The sequence below is a fragment of the Xenopus laevis genome, chromosome 3L (assembly GCF_017654675.1).
Source record: "Xenopus laevis strain J_2021 chromosome 3L, Xenopus_laevis_v10.1, whole genome shotgun sequence".
NCBI classification, from domain to species: domain Eukaryota; kingdom Metazoa; phylum Chordata; class Amphibia; order Anura; family Pipidae; genus Xenopus; species Xenopus laevis.
The window spans coordinates 32,569,888-32,591,098 of record NC_054375.1 but is presented as its reverse complement, the minus strand read 5'-3'; the positions used below and the strand labels follow the sequence as shown (position 1 = coordinate 32,591,098).

The window sequence follows — 21,211 nt, the reverse complement described above, 5'->3', positions numbered from 1 at the left end:
TCTTGCCTTATTCACAGAAGCACTGACAATACAAGTTGATATCTTAGCCTTTGCACAAGTGGCTAAAACAACTGTTTAACTCACTATAAAGGTCGTTAGGTATTCAGTTATAAACCAGAGCTTTAAAGAAAAATTATACCAATGTCTATTATACTATATGTTCATCTCACACATTAAAGATGAACTATCATGAAAATTTTATATAAGCGTCATCATACTGAAATAAGAACTTTCTAAATACAATCAATTAAATATTCTGCATCATTTCTGAAATAATCAAGTTTATCTTCACTATCCCTCTCTCAGCATCTGTTTCTCTTCATTCTCTGTTCATGCAGCAGTTGGGTGCCAGATATTCATTGACAGTTAGATCCAATATATCTTATAGAGGGGCTTCTGTTCCTAGCAGATGAATTAGAGCTTACTCAAATAACTGATTGCAGTACAAACAAAATAACTGCTTTTTGCACAAATCCTGCATGTAGAGAGACATGATGTCTGGTGATTTTAATAGAGTGAGCTTCAATACATCTTCTAGGCAAAAGGATCCCCCCCTTTAAGATACATTGGATGTAACTGTCAATGATTATCTGACACCAAACTCCTGCATAAAGAGACAATGAAGAAACAGATGCTGAAAGAGGGCTATCGAAGATAAACTTGATTATTTCAGAAAGAGTACAGAATTGTCAATTGATTATATTTAGAAAACTTCTTATTTCAGTATGCTGAAGCTTATATTACATTTTCATTTTTGTGATAGTTCCCTTAAAATGGACCTGTCACCCAGACATAAAAACTGTATAATTAAAGTCCTTTTCAAATAAAACATAAAATCCAAATTATATTTTTTATTAAAGCATACATTGCTGTTGTAAGCTGATTTAAAAGTCTCAGCTGTCGATCAAATATTGCCTGCCCCTCCTCTATGCCTTAGGCATAGAGGCAGGGCAGGCAGTTACTTTCACTTTCCATTCAGCACTTCCTAGATGTCACTGCTCTCCACCCATTCCCCCGTTCTCTTAAGCAATTACATTGTGTAACCAGTGCATGGGGATGGGCATCAGGTCCCCCATTCTGGTGCACAAACAAGATTTTGAGATGATGCAAGACTTGTCTTAATCACAGTGTCCACAAAATGGCTCCTACGTACTCGCCATAATTAAGATTTCCCAGATTCAAATAATTTATACAGTGTAATTAAAGTTAATTTTGCTTGACTAATGTAATAAAATATGATTTGGAATATTTTTATTGGTTGACGGGTCCCCTTTAACATTTTCCTGCCATACTGATGCCACATAGGAGTTGCCACAATACTCTGTCTACCAAGGCAAAATGAATATCATGCCAAATGGTCAGTAATAAAGAAATCACACAAAAACTTCCATCTGTATTCAAATGTCAGCATTTTGACTTGTAGCACTTGGAGGTTGTAATTAAGTTTTCTCCTGTCATATAAAAATAGACACGTCCACTTTGCCCTATGGTATTATAAGCAGTTATCCCCATGTTTCATGCAGTATATAAGTGGCCCCCTCCACTGAATAATATTGCTCCAATCTATAGCCTTTTGCTGGGGCACGTCACCCTTCTTTTTCCTAATGGCTCAAAGGACAGATTTAATTTTTTCTGTTGTCAGATTATGGCAGAAAAGGCAGTGGCTAACAATACCATTACTCGCTCTGTCACCCTGGAGACAATCTCACAAGAAGATTTACCGCAGCAAGGTATGTTAATGAGAATGAGTTTTCTCTGAGATAAGAGTTATTTCTGTTCAAAATGGTGTTATTTTGAATGAACCCCCTTCCTTTCTGTACCCCATCCATTACAAAAATGAATAACGAATACAAAAAAAGTCCAACTTGGACGCAATTTGCTCCACCTGCAGTCATTGCTCAAAGCCAAACTTCATTTGCTATTTTGTGTTCTACCTGCCTTTTTTTTGCTCAAATTTTATTAATTTTAGTATTTATAGCTAATGCTTATTCCTTCATTCCCACCTGCATTGTCAATGTTCAAGTGATAGTTGTACATGTATCGGACTCGTTATCCAGAATGATTGGGATCTAGGGCTTTCCAGACAAGACTGTTAACTTAAATCAACTATAATATTGATAGGATTATTTTGCTTCCAATAAGTATTAATTTTATCTGTCTAGAAGGTGCTGTTTTATTATTACAGAGAAAAGGAAGTCATTTTTAAAAATCTGAATTATTTGATTAAATATGGAGTCTATGCGAGATGGTCTTCATGGATAACTGGTTTCCAGATAATAAATGTATTTATTCTTTGTTTTATTGTACTTAAAGTCATATTGTATGTTTACTTTGGTACTTTTAACAATACTGTGCAACCAAGTCTTTAAAACAACTGTGAAAGTACCAAAATCCTCTTGCAATTAAATAGGGCGTGTTATATTCAAATGCCTCTGAAGTACTGTTGTTTAACTGTTGACTTAAAAACACAAAATTAAACTGTAATGTTTTGTTTAAATATATATAATGAAGTTATAACTAGGTTATACAAGTAAGGAACCCTTTATCTAGAAACCCGTTATCTACAAAGCTCCAAACTATGGGAAAGCTATCTCTCATAGACTACATTTTAATAAAATAATTCAGATTTTTAAAAAGGATTTCCCTTTTCTCTGTAATAACAGAACAGTACCCTGCACTTACATGCCAACTAAGGTAAAATTAATCCTTACTGGATGCAAAAATGGGTTTAAGGGTAGAACTCCACTGGCAATTTTAAGTGCAATATCGTCTGTTCTAACCCGCTGAGATGAATCGCAGGCGTCACGCTGCATGTTGCATCTTTATCCGACAGTTGTGTCGTGTCGGATGCATGCAGCGACAACGTCCAACATTCCTATTACTTACCTTAGATTCGGCGCATCAATCAAGACACCTGTGATTCATCTCAGCGCGTCAGAACGGATGGTATCGCACTTAAAATCGCCCGTGGAGTTCTACCATTATTGTTTTAATTATTTTTAGCAGACCAAAAAAGAAAGACCCTTATCTGGAAAAAACACAGGCCCCAATCATTCTAGATAACAGCTCCCATATATGTGTGTGTGTGTGTGTGTGTGTGTGTGTGTGTGTGTGTGTGTGTGTGTGTGTGTGTGTGTGTGTGTGTGTGTGTGTGTGTGTATATATATATATATATATATATACACATAATAAGATTATCCTTTCTGCCCTGTAGTTGCTTTTTTGCTACTCAATGGGCTAGAATTATTTATTCAATGTAAGGCCTATGTTTGTGGGCTGCAGACAACTTGCTTGTTTTGCCAACTCTTTGTTTATGACTAGATGTGTGAACATATGAATACAACTATGATGTGTATTGAAGTACAACTCTAGAACAGGGAGGTTGTTCATCACTTTTAAAACAAATGTCCTACTCAAGAACATATTATTTATAGTTGTGTTAAGGATCTTTTTAAGTGGCAACCTGTAAAATGTTGTCCCTGAAGAAACTGTATACAAAACCCCCTATGGTTCTGCTCTGGGCCCCCCTAGTTTGGGAACTGTTGCTTTAAAGAATGGAGTGTGTGCCTTCTTGCTAGTGAAGAAAATAAAAAGTTCTGCACATTAATATGCATTCATCCTTGTATTGTTTTAGTAGATGTTTTAGTCAGGTAGTTTTGGAAAATATTAGAAAAGGCTCAAAATCGTTGTTTTGGCTACCTGGATCATATGGAATCTCTGCTTTCAACCATATTTTACCCTCAAACATATGGAGCATAATATTCTGTCCTTGCTTAGCAGTAAATGTATGGGTTTAGGTGGAATCAACTCATCCATTGCAGATTTAGTAAAGTTCTGCCTCTAGCTGTGGATTCCACTTGCTATGAACCCCTGACAAGACATGTTTGTATCTTTGTGTGGTGTGCATTCTATGTACTACAAAGTCATAACACAAGTGTAGTTCTCTAATGCATAATGGCAGGGCATAGTATTGTTATTCAGTTCATGCTGACAGTGTCTTTTTCTAGATCTTACAGCCACTTTCTATTAACTAACTATTTACCTTGCTCTTTGCTGCTCCTTTCTGCCCTGTAGTCCCATTGCATTGTTATTTTGTGGATTGCAAGCAAAGCATAAGTATACTTTCTTTGCAGTTGAAATTCTGGATGCAGTGCGACAGTCCATTCAGAAGTACGAAGTCCTTTATCTTGGCAGCCTGCCTGTCTCAAAACCAATGGGTACGTAGTGACACAGACAGTAATAATTTAGCATCTCTTGCACCAATTCTATATACAAAGTATTCCTTTCAGTCTGGAAATAACAAATGCATTTCAATGCATCTTCCAGTCATTGGATTCCATCATATTTATTATACATGGAATTTTTGTAACTAAAGTAGAAACACATGTGCTGCTAGGAAATAATAACTCCAACGAGAAAATATTTGTTTCAATATCCTTGACAAAAAGTCCATCAATGTCAACCTTTATATAAACATTGTACCAAAAGATCTAGAGAAAAGCAAACAATACCCCCCCCCCCCCCCTCACAGACTGGCTGCTAATTCAACTTTGCAGGGGGCAAACATTCCGGGAGGTAATACAGAAGTTGGATTGTTACTTGGATATTTTAACTACTGATTGTTTAATACATTGTAATTATTACATATCTTGCAGGGAAGGCATCCAGCCCATTTCTGCATCCCATCAATGAATAATTCATTTCTATTTCTCATTTGGAAATTCCGAGTACACTTTCCCTCAGTCTCAGTAGAGTTTTTCATGTGTTGCAATACCATGGAGAGTTTTGGCTGAATGTTTATATTGTCTTTGTATATATGTGCATGTTTTTATCATTTCCCCTGTAAGCTACCAAAATGAGTTTCCTAACTGGTTTCGAGCCAGATGTGCTTCTGGAATTAAGAAAATCTTTGGCGCCTAAAATCTGACTGTTCCAAAAGCTGATATAGCCAAGGTTTTCCACTTGAAAGCCAACGTGAGTTTTGAAACTCTCCCAGGGTTTCATTAAAAATCACACAAGCCAAGAAGCTCAAACAATTTTAAATAGGCCCCTAAAAGAAGGACTTCTTCCTTTGTTTTCACGTTTTATAACCAGTGGAAGTAATTGTATTGTGATCAATTTCCCTCAGCATAAATCAGTTTTCCTGGCTTTTTATTCACCTGTCGGTCATTCAGGATTGGTCTAGAGAAAAACAGTGCTAATTTGCAGACATTTTAAGTGTTGACAAGTTATTAAGTTATAAAAGTTAAAAGCTGTAATTTTTACTCAAAAAAGCTGAAATGTTACTCAATTCAACCATTGATACATCTACCCTTAAGAGAAGAGCATGAAGGATTTGATTCAAAGAAAGTTCCTGGCCTAAATGTATTCATTAGCTTAAAGGCTACAGCATTTCCATCTTGATACATCACAGTCTATGGGAATTTACAGCTACCGTACACGTGTGTGTCTTGGGATCTGGCTCAGCAGTAGTTCACATGTTCAAAGTACAGAATATGCCTGGCCAAATCTTAACAGGTATCTTCAATGTTAACAGTGGTACCTGCAACTGGTTCATCTTGTAAGACTTCTTTGCATACGTCTGTGCATACTTCTCATACTTGTCTTTAATCAACATGCCTTGTGTAGCAAAACAGAGTTAATAATCCTCTTCCTTTTGGAAATTATATACAGGAATGGATGTTCTGAATGAAACGATTGAAAACCTAAGAAGCAGCACACTCAGGGAACAGTGGAAGCCTGCAGTTCTTTCTGTGACTGATACACTTATTACTGTGAACCAGACAGAGGTAATCATACAAACACAAACAGTAGTTACACCACTGTCAAGTACTGACTTATTAGTAAATATGGCTTTCTTCTGAAACCTGGTTGCAGGAGTGTTTCTATTGTTAGAATCAGCAACTTGCTCAGCAACTTAACTAGAGGGGGGCGGGCCCGGGTGCAGGACGCGCAGCAGGGCCCCCCTACCCTCTCCGAACTGGCAGAATTAGTGGCGCGCGGGGGGGGCCCTGAGGGGGTGTGGGCCCTGGCCCAATTGCACCCCCTGCTCCCTGGTAGTTACGCCACTGAACTTGCCCCCTGTATAGAACCAAAAAAATGAGAACCCTGACTGGCATATGATAAAGGCTCTGATATTGAATCCTCTTGGGCAATGACCACATTAGGCTGCAGATGCCATCTTCTTCCAACAGGTCTGTAGGGTCTCCCCATCTAATTTGAGTCTGCTGTGAAGTACGACGGTAGTCCTATTAAAACAGAAGGAAGACTGGGTGGTAGAAAATACTGCAACTCCTTAAGATGCCTTATTCTGCAACTCTAAGGGGCCGATTCACTAAGGGACGAATATCGAGGGTTAATTAACCCTCGATATTTGACTAGGAACTAAAATCCTTCGGATCGAACGATAAAATCCTTCGGATCGAACGATTCGAAGGATTTTAATCCAACGATCGAAGGAATATCCTTCGATCAAAAAAAGTTAGCCAAGCCTATGGGGACCTTCCCCATAGTCTTAACATGGACTTCGGTAGCTTTTAGATGCCGAACTAGGGGGTCAAAGTTTTTTTTAAAGAGACAGTACTTCGTCTATCGAATGGTCGAATAGTCGAACGATTTTTACTTCGAATCCTTCGATTCGAAGTCGTAGTCGTAGGTCGAAGTAGCCCAAAAAAAACTTCGAAATTCAAAGTTTTTTACCTTCGAATCCTTCACTCGAAGTTAGTGAATCGGCCCCTAAGACACCCAAAGAGATGCCATAGTTTTTAAACCATCTAAGCTGACAAAATAAAATAAATCCAGCAGCAGCAGTGCAGGAAACGGTTTAGTTCACCTCCCAGCACTGCTGAAAATTGTTTAATCTCTGTCTCTGCAGCAATGTAAGATACACAGAATTTTTTAACCCATGAGTCAGAGTAAAATATAAAAAGAGTTGGGGAGCAGCACAAAGATTAAAAAAGTCACTGGGGGTGTCAATTAAGTGCTGTGATTGGCTATTTGGTAGCCACTACTGTATGGGACTGACAGTCTTACGGAAGCTCTGTTTGGCAGTACACCTGTTTTTTATGCAACCAAAACTTTCCCTCCAAGCCAAGAATTTAAAAATAAAGCACCTGTTTTGAGGCCTCTGGGAGCAACATCCAAGGGGTTGGTGAGTTACATGTTGCTCCTGAGCCATTGGTTGTGAATCATTGGAATAAGCAGTTGTACAGCAGACAGTGCATGAATACATATACAGCAGGGTCGGACTGGAGCCTTCGGGGCCCTCCAGGGCTGCACAACGAAGGGCCCATCTGGCAGTCCCCGTGGGCCCCCTCTGTCTGTTAAATTCCTGGCATGTGCAAAAAACCGTGCCGACGCGCATGCGCAAAAAAACACAAAAGTGCAGTGACGCACATGCGCTTAAAAATTATGCGTATGTGCACAAAAAGCCGATACAAGCCCAAAGCAGGCAAGCAACGGGGGCCAGGTCTGGGCCGGCAGGGGCCCATGAGGGCCGGGGCCCACTGGGTTTTTTTTCGGTGTCCCGGCAGCCCTGTCCAACGCTGATATACAGCATGCTGAATGGACGATGCGTAGATTCATATCACTGCACAGCAAGGGGAAAGGTAGAGAGACAAAAAAATATATAATATTAATAATAGTGGTTTTACCAGTAATATAAATATATAGTGGATAAAGAACCCCCTCTTGTAAAATACAAGGATATTATAAGTTACAGTGGAGTTCCGTGACCTTATAAAAACACGAGGCAGAAGTTTTTATACAGGTCATGGAAGTCCGAAGTGACTTATAATATCCTCATATTTTGCAACTGGGGGTACTTTATTTACTGTATTATAATGCGCAAGTTTCAGTGAGTCATGTGACAGAAATGACTCACTGAAAAACTATCGAGAAAAATGAAAATGTAATATAAGCTTCAGCCTACTGAAATAAGGAACTTTCTAAATATAATTAAATATTCTGTATAATTTCTGAAGTAATCATGTTTATCTTCACTATCCCTCAGCATCTGTTTCTCTTCATTCTGTCTTCTTGCACGAGTTGGGTGTCAGATATTGATTGACAGTTAGATTTATCTTATAGGGGGGGCTACCTTTACTAGTAGATGAATTAGAGCTCACTCAAATAACTGAATAACTGAACAAACAAAATGACTGCCTTTTGCACAAATCTTGCATGTAGAGAGACATGATGTCTGGTAATTTTAATCATGTTAAAAATCTTCTAGGCAAAATGTTCCCCCCTATAGTGGATCTAACGGTCAATGAATATCTGACACCCAACTCCTGCATGAAGAGATAAAGAAGAGAAACAGATGATGAGAGAGGGATAGTGAAGATAAACTTGATTGTTTCAGAAACAGTACAGAATTTTAAACTGATTTTTATATTTAGAAACCTTCTTATTTCAGTATGCTAAAGCTTATATAACATTCATTTTTGCAATAGTTCCCCTTTAAGACTTAGTAATCACATCTGCATTGTGTATGGTTGCATTATGCACAGTCAGACTTTCACCAAGTAAGTGGGCAGAGGCTCCTACATTGAACATACATTGCAGTGAAGTACTGGAGCAATCTGCCTGGCTCAGCAGCCAGCCCATTACTTTATATCATAGTGCACCCTGTCAAACTCCTTTCAGACGCAGTTCCATTAGTAAAATGAATTGGCTTGATTTCAAGTCTTGGGTCATGATGATTCAGTCACTTATGGAGCTGACTTTTTTGAGATGCCACTCTAATAGTGTTGGCTTTCTTTCTCACTTATCTATGGAATCAGGGCCAGAAGTCGGGGTAGGTAAAGTAAGCAGCTGCCTAGGGCACAGTCATTGGGGGCACATTTTCCAATATTTAGCACTAATCGCTAGTGTATTTTTATTGTAAGAGATTGCTGCCAACCATAACTCTTTTGGCATGAACATCGGGGGCCCCAGTCCTACCCGCTCCTGGCCTGTATCCTTATGTCTGTTCTGGTGTGGCATGCACTGTTGGTGCACTACGTCATGACGTCATTTATTCGGCTGGCAGGATAAGCATGAGAGCTGGTGGTGCACTTTGTGGCTTTGGCAGAAAGTCTTCTTGGGCTGAATGATTTAAGAAGCTGGCTGCTGGCACAGAAAAGCAATCTGTGTGGTTGCGGCCTGGGTGTCCTGCTGTGCTGTGACTGGGAGCAGCAGCTGTGCTGGTGGGGTTGGTGTGTAATATCATGAGGGGGGGCTACGGAGCTTTAACTGGGTGGACTAGGTATATTCTACAATTACAGGAAGTCTGAATTTTTAAATTATGGAATAAGTTTAACGCTTTCCACGGTGGGTCCGGGTGCTCATGCCCTAGACCTTCAGCAAGGGGGAGTACGTCACAAAAATTCAATCTGGAACACCACAAAGTATAATCCAGGAGTCCGAAATTCAAAAAAATACAAAAAGTTTTTATTTTACATTATGCTTTAAATGAAACAGCCTTACGTGTTTTGTGTCATCCAAGGACACTTAATCATAGGTTCTGATAGCCTATGATTAAGTGTCCTTGGATGACACGAAATGCAAAAGGCTGTTTGTGGTGTTCAGGATTTATGGCTGCCTACTATTGAATTTTTGTTGTTGAGTGAGATGTGCTACTTTGCTGTCACAGGGGGTGCTGTGCTTTCATTGGAGGGGATAGGTGCTATCACTAAGGGGCGCTGTTCTGTAACTGGTGGGATTAGTTATGCTGCGAATGGTAGGGTTGGGTGGGGCTGCTGTGCTGTGATTATTTGGTTCTGGCTGATATGGTGCCTGCTTCTACGGATATATTATAAAAACATTATTTTAAAATATTTTAAAATAAAGAAAAAAGCTAGAATTGCTCAGCTTTAAAATGCATTTTGTGTTTTTATTGTACAGAATTTCCAAACCTGAAAAGGTCTCCGCTCGCGAGATCACTGCTCATAGTATCAGTTGAAAATTCAGACTTTTGTTGCAACATTGCAATATTTTAACTATGTTCCAATAAAACATACCTGTTCATTGCACTAGTGATTTGTTAGGAATAGAATGAGTCCAAATGAAGGTTAAAGCGACTGGTTTTTGTGTCATAACAGTATCATCACACCATCCTTGTGATACTGGCTCACTTTGTATTAGGGCTGGCTGGGCCTCAGACCTAAGAAGTTTTGCAATTTAGAAATATTTCGATTTTTTTACATTAATAAAAAGGTTACGTTCATGAATTTGTTGTAAGGTAAAATGGTATAGTGGAAAATGGTAAATGCGGGACCACATGGGGGTGCCATTTGAAGCACTTGTCTAAAGTGCCAAAATACCTTAGCTGGGCCTTGTAGGGCATGGTGCTACAATTGTATGCCCTGTTGTCTTCCCTGCCTGTAAGAGTACTTCCCAGATCTTTCTCAGGAGGAGGCACAGCTTTTATCAAGGGCAGAGTTGATAAATGGGCACACTATCCCATTTAAATCAGTTTGATTGCTAGGATCAAAAGATTTTTTATGGTATAGCTTACAGTTGACGATAGAAGATATTCAATGTACTGTAACTAAAAGAGTTTGCTGGGCAAATTATTAGTATACTAGTACAAAGTGCCTTTATCTTCACCTTCACAGATGAAGACAAAAATAATAAAGAAATAAACATGGGATCTATTATCTGAAATACTTAGGACCTGGGGTTTTCCAGATAAGGGCAAACCCCATGCCTTAAGTGTACGAAAGAACAATTAGACATTAAATAAAACCAAAAGGGTTATATTGCCACCAGTATGGGTTCCTAAATTCTTCCTATGTCTGCGTAGGTTTCCTTCAGGTATCCTCAGACACTCCAAATATATACAGGCAGGTTACTTGGCTTCTGATTAAATGGACCCTAGTGTTTATATTACAGAGGGTAAAGTTTAATTATTAGCTTAAATTCTCTCTATGGGAGATGACTTTCCTGTAATTGGAGCTTTCTGGATATTGGGTTTCAGGATAAGAGATCCAAGACCTGTAATAGGCTCCCATATATCCTGGATATAACCGATTTGAAATTATTGTGTACTTTTCATGTGTGTGCAACCTTTGCATGGGCAACCTTTAGTCTATAAAGACATTTGATAGGTCAGTGCTATTTAGCTGTTAGTTACATTTCGTTTTCTAGATACAGTCCATAGAGATTAGTGCTTATGCACTAATCATTCATTGATCTGCTTCTTACAGACTAAGAGTGTGTACAATAAAACACTAAGCAGCAGCATTCTGCATCTTGTGGCTTCCTTCACCTGTTTATGGTAGGGGTTATGAGAGGGTTGTCAATATACATTACAATCAGATGCTGAATAAAACAAGCCTATTCTAGCGCATTGATACATATATTTGATACATTAGTTCATACATTTCTTATCTTTGGTCCTGCTGAGCAGAATAACTGAGTTTCATTTTGGGTGAAGACACATGTGGCAATTGATCGTGGCAACTTAACGGCCGTACTGAAAAAAGTGTTTGGAAGGTGAACAAACCCTTTCACCGATGGTATGGTAATAAAGCCAAACCAAACCACTCAACCATATCTGTGCATGCAAGGGAAGCTTTAGTTTCAGTTAGTTGAGTTATAATATTGCAAATGTTGCCTGACAAATGGTATTTATCTGTTACAAAGCAGTGCAATGCCTCTCTTTGTCTTGGAAAGAATGAGTCATTACTTGAAATGTGAAAAATCATTTCTAATACATAGCATTTTAATGTGCTTGCAATTTCATGGAAAACTATTTTTTCCCCCTAAGGGTGAAGAAGAGCATCCCCTCTGGCAAAGTCAGGTTCGCTACGTGACATTCATTGGTATTGGGAAGGATCCTCACACATTTGCTATTATTGTGGATTTAGGCAAACAAAGCTTTACGAGCATTGTCTTTTGGTGTGAACCAGATGCTGGGAGTGTCTCTGAGGCTGTACAGGCTGCCTGCATGGTAAGCACTTTGATGAAAATTCTGTGGTTTGTTTTGGGCAGTTTGTTCAGATCTGGTATTCGGTAGAACCCCCAATTTACGTTTTTATGGGGACCCGGAAAAAAATATGTAAAAAATGGGAAAATGTAAAATCAGCAAAATGTGTTAAAGTAACTTTTTCTTCAAGTACTAAAAGCACAGGAGTCAGTACCCAGTTTTTGGGTACATCAGGACAAAATTTTGATGTAAAATCCGGGAAAACATTACTTAAAATCAGGGAAATGCACCCATTGAAATGCATTATAAATTGGCAGGACCACAAATAAAAAATTGTTAATATTATTTTTGTTCTGCCAGAGTGTAAAGCAGATTACAAATCAAAGGACAAGTAAAAGCTCAGAGGTGGTGCCAATTTGTGTTGATTTTGTTAATGTAATGCAAGTTGTATGGGGCCTAAACAAGACATCCCATGGGGCCTTAACGTGTTGGATAGTCAAATCTGCACTGTATATGTCAGTCAAATGTGCTAAGAAAATGTAAAGGGCTCCTGTAGAGAGGTTAGATGGGTGGAATAGCACAGTCAATGGCTTGGGTGAGGAATTAGGCCATTTTTCAAGGTTAATCATGTTAGGAAATTATTGGGATTGTAATTATAGGGTGGTATTGCTTGGGATAGAGTATGGCAGCTTTTAAGAAATGCTGAAGAGGGCAGTGACAGAGTCATCTTTGTACTGTAGAAAGAACAGCTTCTCTCTCTGCCAACTTTAGTGATGGACTAGAAAGACTGGTAAGGAGTAGAAAGAGGAAGTCTACTCTCATTGGTCAGCAGGGTGGGACTTGTGTATATAATAGGTTTGGGTGTAGACTTTAGCACGGGGTCTTTAAAGGGGCATATTTATTAAGGTTCGAATGGTAAATTCGAATTTTTTAATTTTTTTGTGTCAAAACTCACAAATTCGAAAAGCACCAACTCGAATGTAAATCCGAATGTGAGATGTATCACACCATGACCATGGAAACAGTTCTAATTTGAATTTTCGACACTTAAAACCTGCTGAGTTAATTTACAATTAAAAAGCCATTGAACCATTTGAATATGTTAATTGCCTTTCTGACATTCAAGTTTTTTTTCGGAGGAAAACCCGATTTGAATTAGACTTGAATTTTCGTGTCGTTCCTATTCGATCGAATATTAGACATTCAAGTTTTTTCATAAATAACCTCCCATTCAAGTTGTGAGTACATTCGAATTTATTATTAGAGGAAAAAACAATTCACATGAATTTGAAATTCAATTTTGATAAATAACCCCCTTTGTGTGAGTAATTGGGTGATGGTGGTTGAGGGTATTAGGGACAGTGGCCTAGGAACTGAGTCTATCCAAGTTATGAATATTACATCCTCTGCCTTGTTTTGATTTCTGTTTTGTTTTCCATTGGCTCTAAATGAGGGCATCATGGACTTCGTGTGTGCCTTTATTATTTTATTTTAGAGTTAAAAACCAAAGGAGATGGAATATTCTGAAGAAAGTGATAAGGTCAAACAAATTGTATTTCCCTATAATACCATTGGAGTTTCTATGCCTGTAGGTCCAGTATCAGAAATGCATGGTGGCTTCAACATCTCGCACGGCAAAACCAAAGTCAGGCTTCCACTCCAAGTCATTCCTGAGGATAAAGAGGACAGCGTCTGTGGACTCACCCATTTCCCCCTTTACAGCCACAGGTCACACTCTCCAGAAAAATGCAGGAACGAGTAAAAGAAGAGGCGTCATGGCTTTCTTTGAAGCATTTAAACAGAAAACTGCCATGCACACTCCTTAAACAGGAATTCATTTTTTCCCCCACCTTTTTGACTTGTTTAGCAGCCTGTTTGCATTTTTTAAACTTTGTTTAATGTTGAGGTTAATGCATCTGCCAACTTTTAGAATGTTATTCACTAAAACTTACGTTTGTTTTCTTATTTATCTTTGATCAAAATAAACAGAGGTGTCAGTCAACACGTAGGCATGACTGTGAAGTTAAAACTAGGTACAGGCTCCCCATTTATAGAGATCTAGGAGAATTTTAAAGGGAAACTGACCTTGAAATTAACTTTTAGTGCATTTGCACTTGCAATTGTCTTTTTTATTTCAATATTTTAGTTAAACAGCTTTTTAGTATGGCATTTAAAGGGAGAGCTATAATGAAATGAATTTTTAAAAAGTGCTGTTAATTCTAGATTTTAAAGGCACGCTGAGATGTTCAAAAAAATGATCTGTATGTCATTCCCAGGACCTGATTACCTGGGTGTGACACTTTTCTTGCAGTACAAAGTACCAACTACTATTAGTTTTCCAAAAGTCATAACTCAAACTTAACTACCCAATTAAATGTGTGTTATTACACATTACAAATGTAAATTGTTTAAAACAACAATTTAAAAATCCATTTTATGATGGTTAACCTTTCCAGTACTATCTGGTGGCTAAAACCATGCCTGCAATAAAAAAAACAATGAGCAATAAACAGTAATAATATTAAATGAATGCTGCTCTCTGGCTGCCGGTGTAACTGACCCTGGCAATCACATGACATGTAAAGTTTCACTTTGGACAGAGGCAGAACAGAATAAATAACTGAAAATAGCTGCTTTGTTTATGTTTTTCTGCACCTACTAAAATATATTTCAAAGGTGAGCTTTCAATCTAAAACAATTTGTCATCCAAATTAGCAGTTTATAGATGGGAACCCCAAATAAATCCATGAATCTAAGGAAATGTAATGCCTGTTACTAAAACTTATCAGCGTCCTCAGGGGTGTAACTACAGAGGAAGCAGACCCTGTGCCTGCAGGGGGCCCAGGAGGTATAGGGACCCCATAAGGCACTAATTAAAATACAATTTCAATATATATTGGTAAAACAGGTCAACCTCTAGACATTATGGCAGGGCCGGAACTAGGGGTAGGCACGTGCCTAGGGCTCAAAGCTGGGGAGGGGGTGCCAGGCATGTACCAGCTCTGTCGCCTACCCCATGTCCGGTCCCCTCTCTCCATGTCTTTTTGTGATTCCGTGAATGCGCACACGCCGATTCGCGCATGTGCACATGATGATTCGCTCTTGCGTCAACTCACGCATGCACGCGCACACATTTTCGCATGTGTGCGCTCAGTCGCCGCCGCAGCCAACCAGGTTGCCTAGGGTGCCTGGCCTGTCTGTCCCGGCTTTGCATTATGGGGGCCTGAAAAATAATTTGCTATGGGGCCCTGAAAAATAATTTGCTATGGGGCCCAGTACTATCTAGTTACGCCACTGAGCATCCTACTATGTAAGAAAGAACAAGTGATGGATTTGGCTAAATATTGGCTTTTTGGCTGACTACTGGATTTGGTGCATCTAATAAATAACGAACATGTACGTCCTGCCATGAACTGATCTCTTTACATGTTATAAAATAGTATATTGTGTTGCTGGAAGGCATTGCTGCGTAAAACGAATGGCACTTGTTAAGCACGTTATTAGATTATTTGATTTCAGCTCTGTAGATAGTGTAATAGAGATTTCTAATCCTTACTAATAATATTTGAGGACCCGATCTGCATTGTAAAATATGCTCTAACTGTAAATAACTCCACTTGTTTTGTTCCTATTAAAGAAAAGATACCCCATACACTAGAATCTGCTTTAGTCTGTTTTTGACCTGCAGTCTGTATCTAATTAACGATATCTTGGGTATAAGTGCCCCTCTAAGAATGCTGTTCCTAATGCTAAAATACAAAAAAGGTTAACCCCCCCACACACACAAATGTATAAACTTTCAATTTTGTCCTTTTCAATGACATTGGAAACTGACTGAAAGATTTATTTTCCCGCTTCTCCATTTGGCAAATGAAGGCATTGAACGCAGAAGAGGCCCGTCTTAGGTAGAAGAAATGATGCATTGGCAATGTAATTTAAAATGTTTAAAATTACGTTTTTGCAAATGTTTTCGAGTGCTGCTCACAATGTAAAGTCATTTGCTGGTTTTTGTTGCAAAATAGTCTTTGCTATTGCGAACTTTTATTACATACACTGCACATGTTCTCAAAAGCCATTTGGTTGCAAACATTCCAAGGAAGCAACAGGGGTTTGTAATCAGTCAAAAGTGACACAAAGATGGTCAGTAAGGATCGCAATCTTTGCAAAAAAATTTTGCGCTAACGAAACATATTACATTCCCCCACTAGAGAATGACAAGGTAAAGCCCGGATGTCTACATCATGGGGCAGATTTATCAAGGGTCGAATTTCGAATTTGAAAAACTTCGTAATTCGAATTCAAAAAGACCAACCGGAATTGAATGAAATATTTTTTTTTTGCCCGAATAGTTCTGTTTTTGATCGAATTCCAACTAGTCGAAGTAAATAAAAAGTAGCTTGAAATTCGAATTTTTTTTAATTCAAATTTTCACTACTACCTTTGATAAATCTGCCCCCATGTGCATATTTCCTGTCTATGGTTGCCATGAGTGGTTATTAGTAATTATATATATATACACACATACACAGTTCCAAGCACTCAAAGCCAGTCTATTTTCATTCTCTGGTTGCTAGGGTAAATGTGTATACATATTATTCTTCAACAGACCCGCATTCCGATTTCTTGAATATATATCAAATTTTATTCATACTTGTGTACCCAACGTTTCGGCCCACCTTAGGGCCTTTATCAAGGATATATATTAAATAAATATAATATGAGCACAGGAGGCAGTTTAAGGAGCAGTACGTTTTCTGCTGGTTTAGTAACTCAGCAAGTATCATTTATTTGTTTGTAGTTTGAAAGCAAACCACTGTTTTACAGTGTTACTAGATTGGGGCAAACTGTGTGAATTTTTGGACATTAATCTGTTTTATATAGCGGTGCACTTGTTTATAATTTAACTTTTCAAGTTGCTATTGGCCCTTTTAATTTTTGACTTGTGCAGGTCTCATTGTTCTGATTTTGCTACTGATCAAACCCTGTGAACATCCTATTTCAAACATCCTCACATTGCAAAGAAAAATAGTCATGCTCGGCACACAGAGAAACACATATAGAGGAGTACAGCACAGGTGACAATAGATTATTTATATTTTTGGCTCTAAGGAGAAATACAAATTTTCTGTAATGAACCCACTTAGGGGCTGGTTTATTAAGCCCAGGGGCTTGAGAAACCAGTTCCTTAAAGGGGACCTGTCACCCAAAAAGATTATTCCAAATCCTATTTTATCACATTAGTCAAGCAAAATGAACTTTAATTACACTACATAAATGATTTGAATCTTGTTTCCTTCAGTCTGGAATCTGTGATTCTGCTTTAACAGCGCAGGTCTCTCTGTCAGCTGCTGCTAGGGCTGCCACCTTTTCTGGAAAAATATACCAGCCTTCCTATATATTAATCTTTTTTCCCTATTAATAACATTGGGATCAGCCATCGTTTTTACCTGCCAGGCTGGTAAAACACCGGCAAGGTGGCAACCCTAGCTGCTGCAACCTGAAACATGTTGCATTGTATATTTCCTGAGTCCCAGCCTGGTTACATGTTGCTGTGTGTGAGGCTTTGGTTTGGGATAATAGGCTACATCTGTTTTTGTATCTGTGTGTGAAAGTGTGAGTGCTACTGAGCAGTAAGGGGTGGGGGAATAATGATCTGTGGCTGCTGCACCAAGTGAACCCACCAAATCCCACTGACTCCTGTATTTATTCTCTGAGAAAAAGGTAGGTATTATTTGTATATCACTTCCCATAAAATCTCTTATATAGTATATCATTACTGCATATACTACTTTATTACATATATATATTAGATTATGCCACTCAAACCCTTATTGTATGGTGCACTCAGTCAAAAAAACTGTCACTGCCACAGTAACAAAAACTATATAAAGAAAAAAAAAAGAATTGGCACAGCACTCACTTTGTATCGATGCAAAACTGGACTGTATTAAAAGCAGATTCCTGACCCAGACAGCACATTCCAAAGTACTCAGACCTTTCTCAAGCACTTGGGTTCAGTAGTCACAATATGATACAAAATGGTACAACCCTTTTAAGGTGCAAAACAGGAAATCACTGAAAGGATATGACATCACCACCTTAATTTGGCACATTTAATTAACCCTATTAATGTCATCTATTTAACCACACCTTCACTCCCACTAGTCATATTCTAACACAGGAGATAAACCAAAAATAGAAGATATAATCATTAAACGTGAGGTTGTATAGTGGCTTATGGGCTATGTGTTAGTGGGGGTTCCTTCCAATAAGCAATGCACATTATATAAAATGATATAGTACACAGGCTGTGTGTTTGCTTCAGAAAGACTATTATAGTTGATTTAAATAAGCTGCTGTGTATCCATGGGGGCAGCCATTCAAAGCTGGAGAAGGACAAAAGGCACAGGTTAAATAGCAGATAACAGATAAAACACCATTGTATTGGACAAGGCTTATCTGTTTCGTGCTATGTAACCTGTGAATTTTTTACAGCTTGAACGGCTGCCCCCTTGGCTACACAGCAGCTTATTTATATAAACTACCAGTGCATGCTAACAGTATATTATATGTTAATTACTTTAATATGCTTTAATTTTTTTGTGTTACTGTTCCTTTAAAGTACGGTTTACATCCATCAGAATTGGGGCGGGGGAAATTCGCACCTTTTCTTCTTAAAAAAAGTACCCAGGACCAGTGCCCAGGTGCCCAGGTGTGCCAGCCCAAGGTACAATATATTGGCACCACCTGTGATTTTGAATTTTATTTTTCTTTAACTTAACTGAATCATATGTTTACATAAATTATGACTCAGTAACTTGTATAATCACTGAGATAAAAGTTATATTTAAGCAATACCTGAGAATGCAGTCATTGTTGTTCGATATTTTATTTTATGACTGCACCCAGGCACTTAGATCTTTTTGTAAAATGAGTGCCGGCTAATCTAATTTTGATGTTATATATAGGAGGGGTTGAACTTGATGGACTATTGCCTATTATCAACCCAAATGAACTATGTAACTATATATGTAACTATGTCAGAATGTCTTTGAACACCATACATTGGAGATTTCATTATTAGAATATATGATTTGATTGCATACCCACAGCAAAGGACCTAGTCATTGTTGTCAGCAGAACATTTTCTTTTGCCAAATGTGATCCAAATGCAGAGTCCACACTTAGATGTCCTTCTTGTTCCGAGGCAGGTGGGATCCAAGCTATGGAACTAAGCACCATAGGTCTAACCCCTAACAACCTATGGAATTCAGTTCTCAAAGCTAAGAACTCATTGTTATCGCTATTCAGAAAGCCTTTGCCTTTTTCCAGCACATGGAGCAGCTATGAAAACAGAGAATAGAATATGTTTATAGCCAATAATGAACTGTAGAATTTCTGTTTTTTATCCTGTTTAATTTCATGTATTTATTCTCACTATTCAGCTGTCGGTTTCATCTTGTCCAGCATACAAACGTATAAGTGTATAATGCTTGCACAGGTTTGGCCATTTCTTTTACTAAACACATAGATTTGTGATACAGGTGTACAGTTTATGCAAAGAACAAAAGAATAAATAGCAATAAATATATGGGGCTAAGGCAGAAAATGTATAAGAACCAAAGGGTTGTGCATGACACAAGAGTTGCAGTAGGAATCAATACAGGGAGTTCTGCCTGAAAACATACTTTTTATATGTTATAGACAAAAGTATTTTCAGTTTTCCATGTATTTTAATATTTTGTTTATTTTGTGTGTTTTCTGAATTATTTACATTTTTTGCTCTGCAGCTGTGAGGCTTGAGTTTTTTTAACTGCCATCTGGTTACTAGGATTTAATTACCCTAGCAACAAGGCAGGAGTTGACAACGAGTAATAGAGGGCCTAAGCAGAATAATAAAAAATAAAAATGAAATTGAAACTTCACAGTTCATTGGTTTGCAGCCACCACTGACCTTGGCGACTTGATAATAGGTTATGAATAGAGTCAAAATTAACTGTCATTTGACAAAATGGCAGTTGTTATTGTAATGTGAAGCATCTGTAAAACTAAATTGCAGAACCAGCTACGCTGGTAGCAACAATGCTAATAACTGTTTCCCCAATGAGTGCTGGCATGTTTGCAGACCATAACTCTGTAAGGCATAAACAATATACGATCAAATATAAGTGCTTTGCATTTATTGGACTGTCAAGGTGAAAGGGCTTTGTTTAAAAGGGTAGTTCATATTAAATGGATTGTTAGCATACCCTACTTTAGCAATCTGCACTTTTCTGCTTTAGTTTTCTAAATCTTAAAGGATCATTTATTAAGTGCCGATATATATCCCTTTTTGTCTACTGTATTTGCATCTTTTCTAGGTAAAACATGTACATCTGGTTGCTAAGGTCAGTTACTCTGGCAACCAGAATACAGGCTAGTACTGAAACTAGTTTTTCTTTTTTAATTTTCAGCATTTTATGGGTTTTTTTTGCATCCACTTCTGATTTGATGCATTTGGATGAGTGCATAATTGGATTTTGCGGCATTTTACATCATAATTTATACAATTTTTGACTAATTTTCCTTAAAAAAAACACCTGTTTGTCACCTATGAATGTTACTTCTGTAAAAAAAAATCCATGCATTTGGGTCATATTTTCAAAGTTTACGCTAATTCTACAGTCAAACTCTGAGTTTCTACCCATTTTAATTTTCCTGCCTTTTACATTTTTTTGTTCCCTGAAAAACATTAAGGGGGTTATTTATCAAAAATCCAAATTTTTCAGATATAATAAAAAAAAGTCAGAACAAACTAGAATCCACGATTTGAGCATATTTATTATTAAAAAAAACACAATTTAATCGGATCAGGGAAAAACGTGAAAAAAATTGAGCAAAAATCCGAATCAGAAAATTTTTCTGTATTTTTTTCTAAAAAGTCCACATTTTTCAGATTTTTGCCTGAAATAGTCGTTTTTTTTTGGATTAATTCCAGCGCAGAACACGAAAAATTCCAAGTACAACAGAGACCTCTCCCACTGACTTTACAATACAACCTCGGCAGATCTAAGATGGTGGATTTTCGGATTCAGACTTTTTGCAGTCTCGCGGTATAATAAATCTTGGAAAATTCAAGGTTTTTTTCCCACTAAAAATGTGGATTTTATAGTTTAAAAAATTAGATTTCTTTGAGTTTTTGGCATTCAGACTTTAATATATAATCCCCAAAGTGTTAGTTTGACTGTATTGCTGTTTATTCTCTTTTTTTCCTGTTTCAAGCCCTACTTTGCTTATCCTTCATTTAAACCACTGCCTAGC

The 21,211-nt window shown here is 37.9% G+C and overlaps 1 protein-coding gene across 1 annotated transcript in view; it reads left to right on the top strand.

Annotated features, from left to right (window-relative positions):
• The window catches only part of apbb3.L (amyloid beta (A4) precursor protein-binding, family B, member 3 L homeolog), a 60,474-nt gene extending 46,176 nt beyond the window's left edge, over positions 1-14,298 (top strand). Inside the window, exons 9-13 of the mRNA XM_041586094.1 lie at positions 1,643-1,730; positions 4,134-4,217; positions 5,674-5,789; positions 11,753-11,935; positions 13,504-14,298. Coding sequence (XP_041442028.1) covers positions 1,643-1,730; positions 4,134-4,217; positions 5,674-5,789; positions 11,753-11,935; positions 13,504-13,737 — 705 coding nt within the window. The 3' untranslated portion in view covers positions 13,738-14,298. The remainder of the gene's footprint in view (positions 1-1,642; positions 1,731-4,133; positions 4,218-5,673; positions 5,790-11,752; positions 11,936-13,503) is intronic.
• Positions 14,299-21,211: the final 6,913 nt, after the last annotated feature.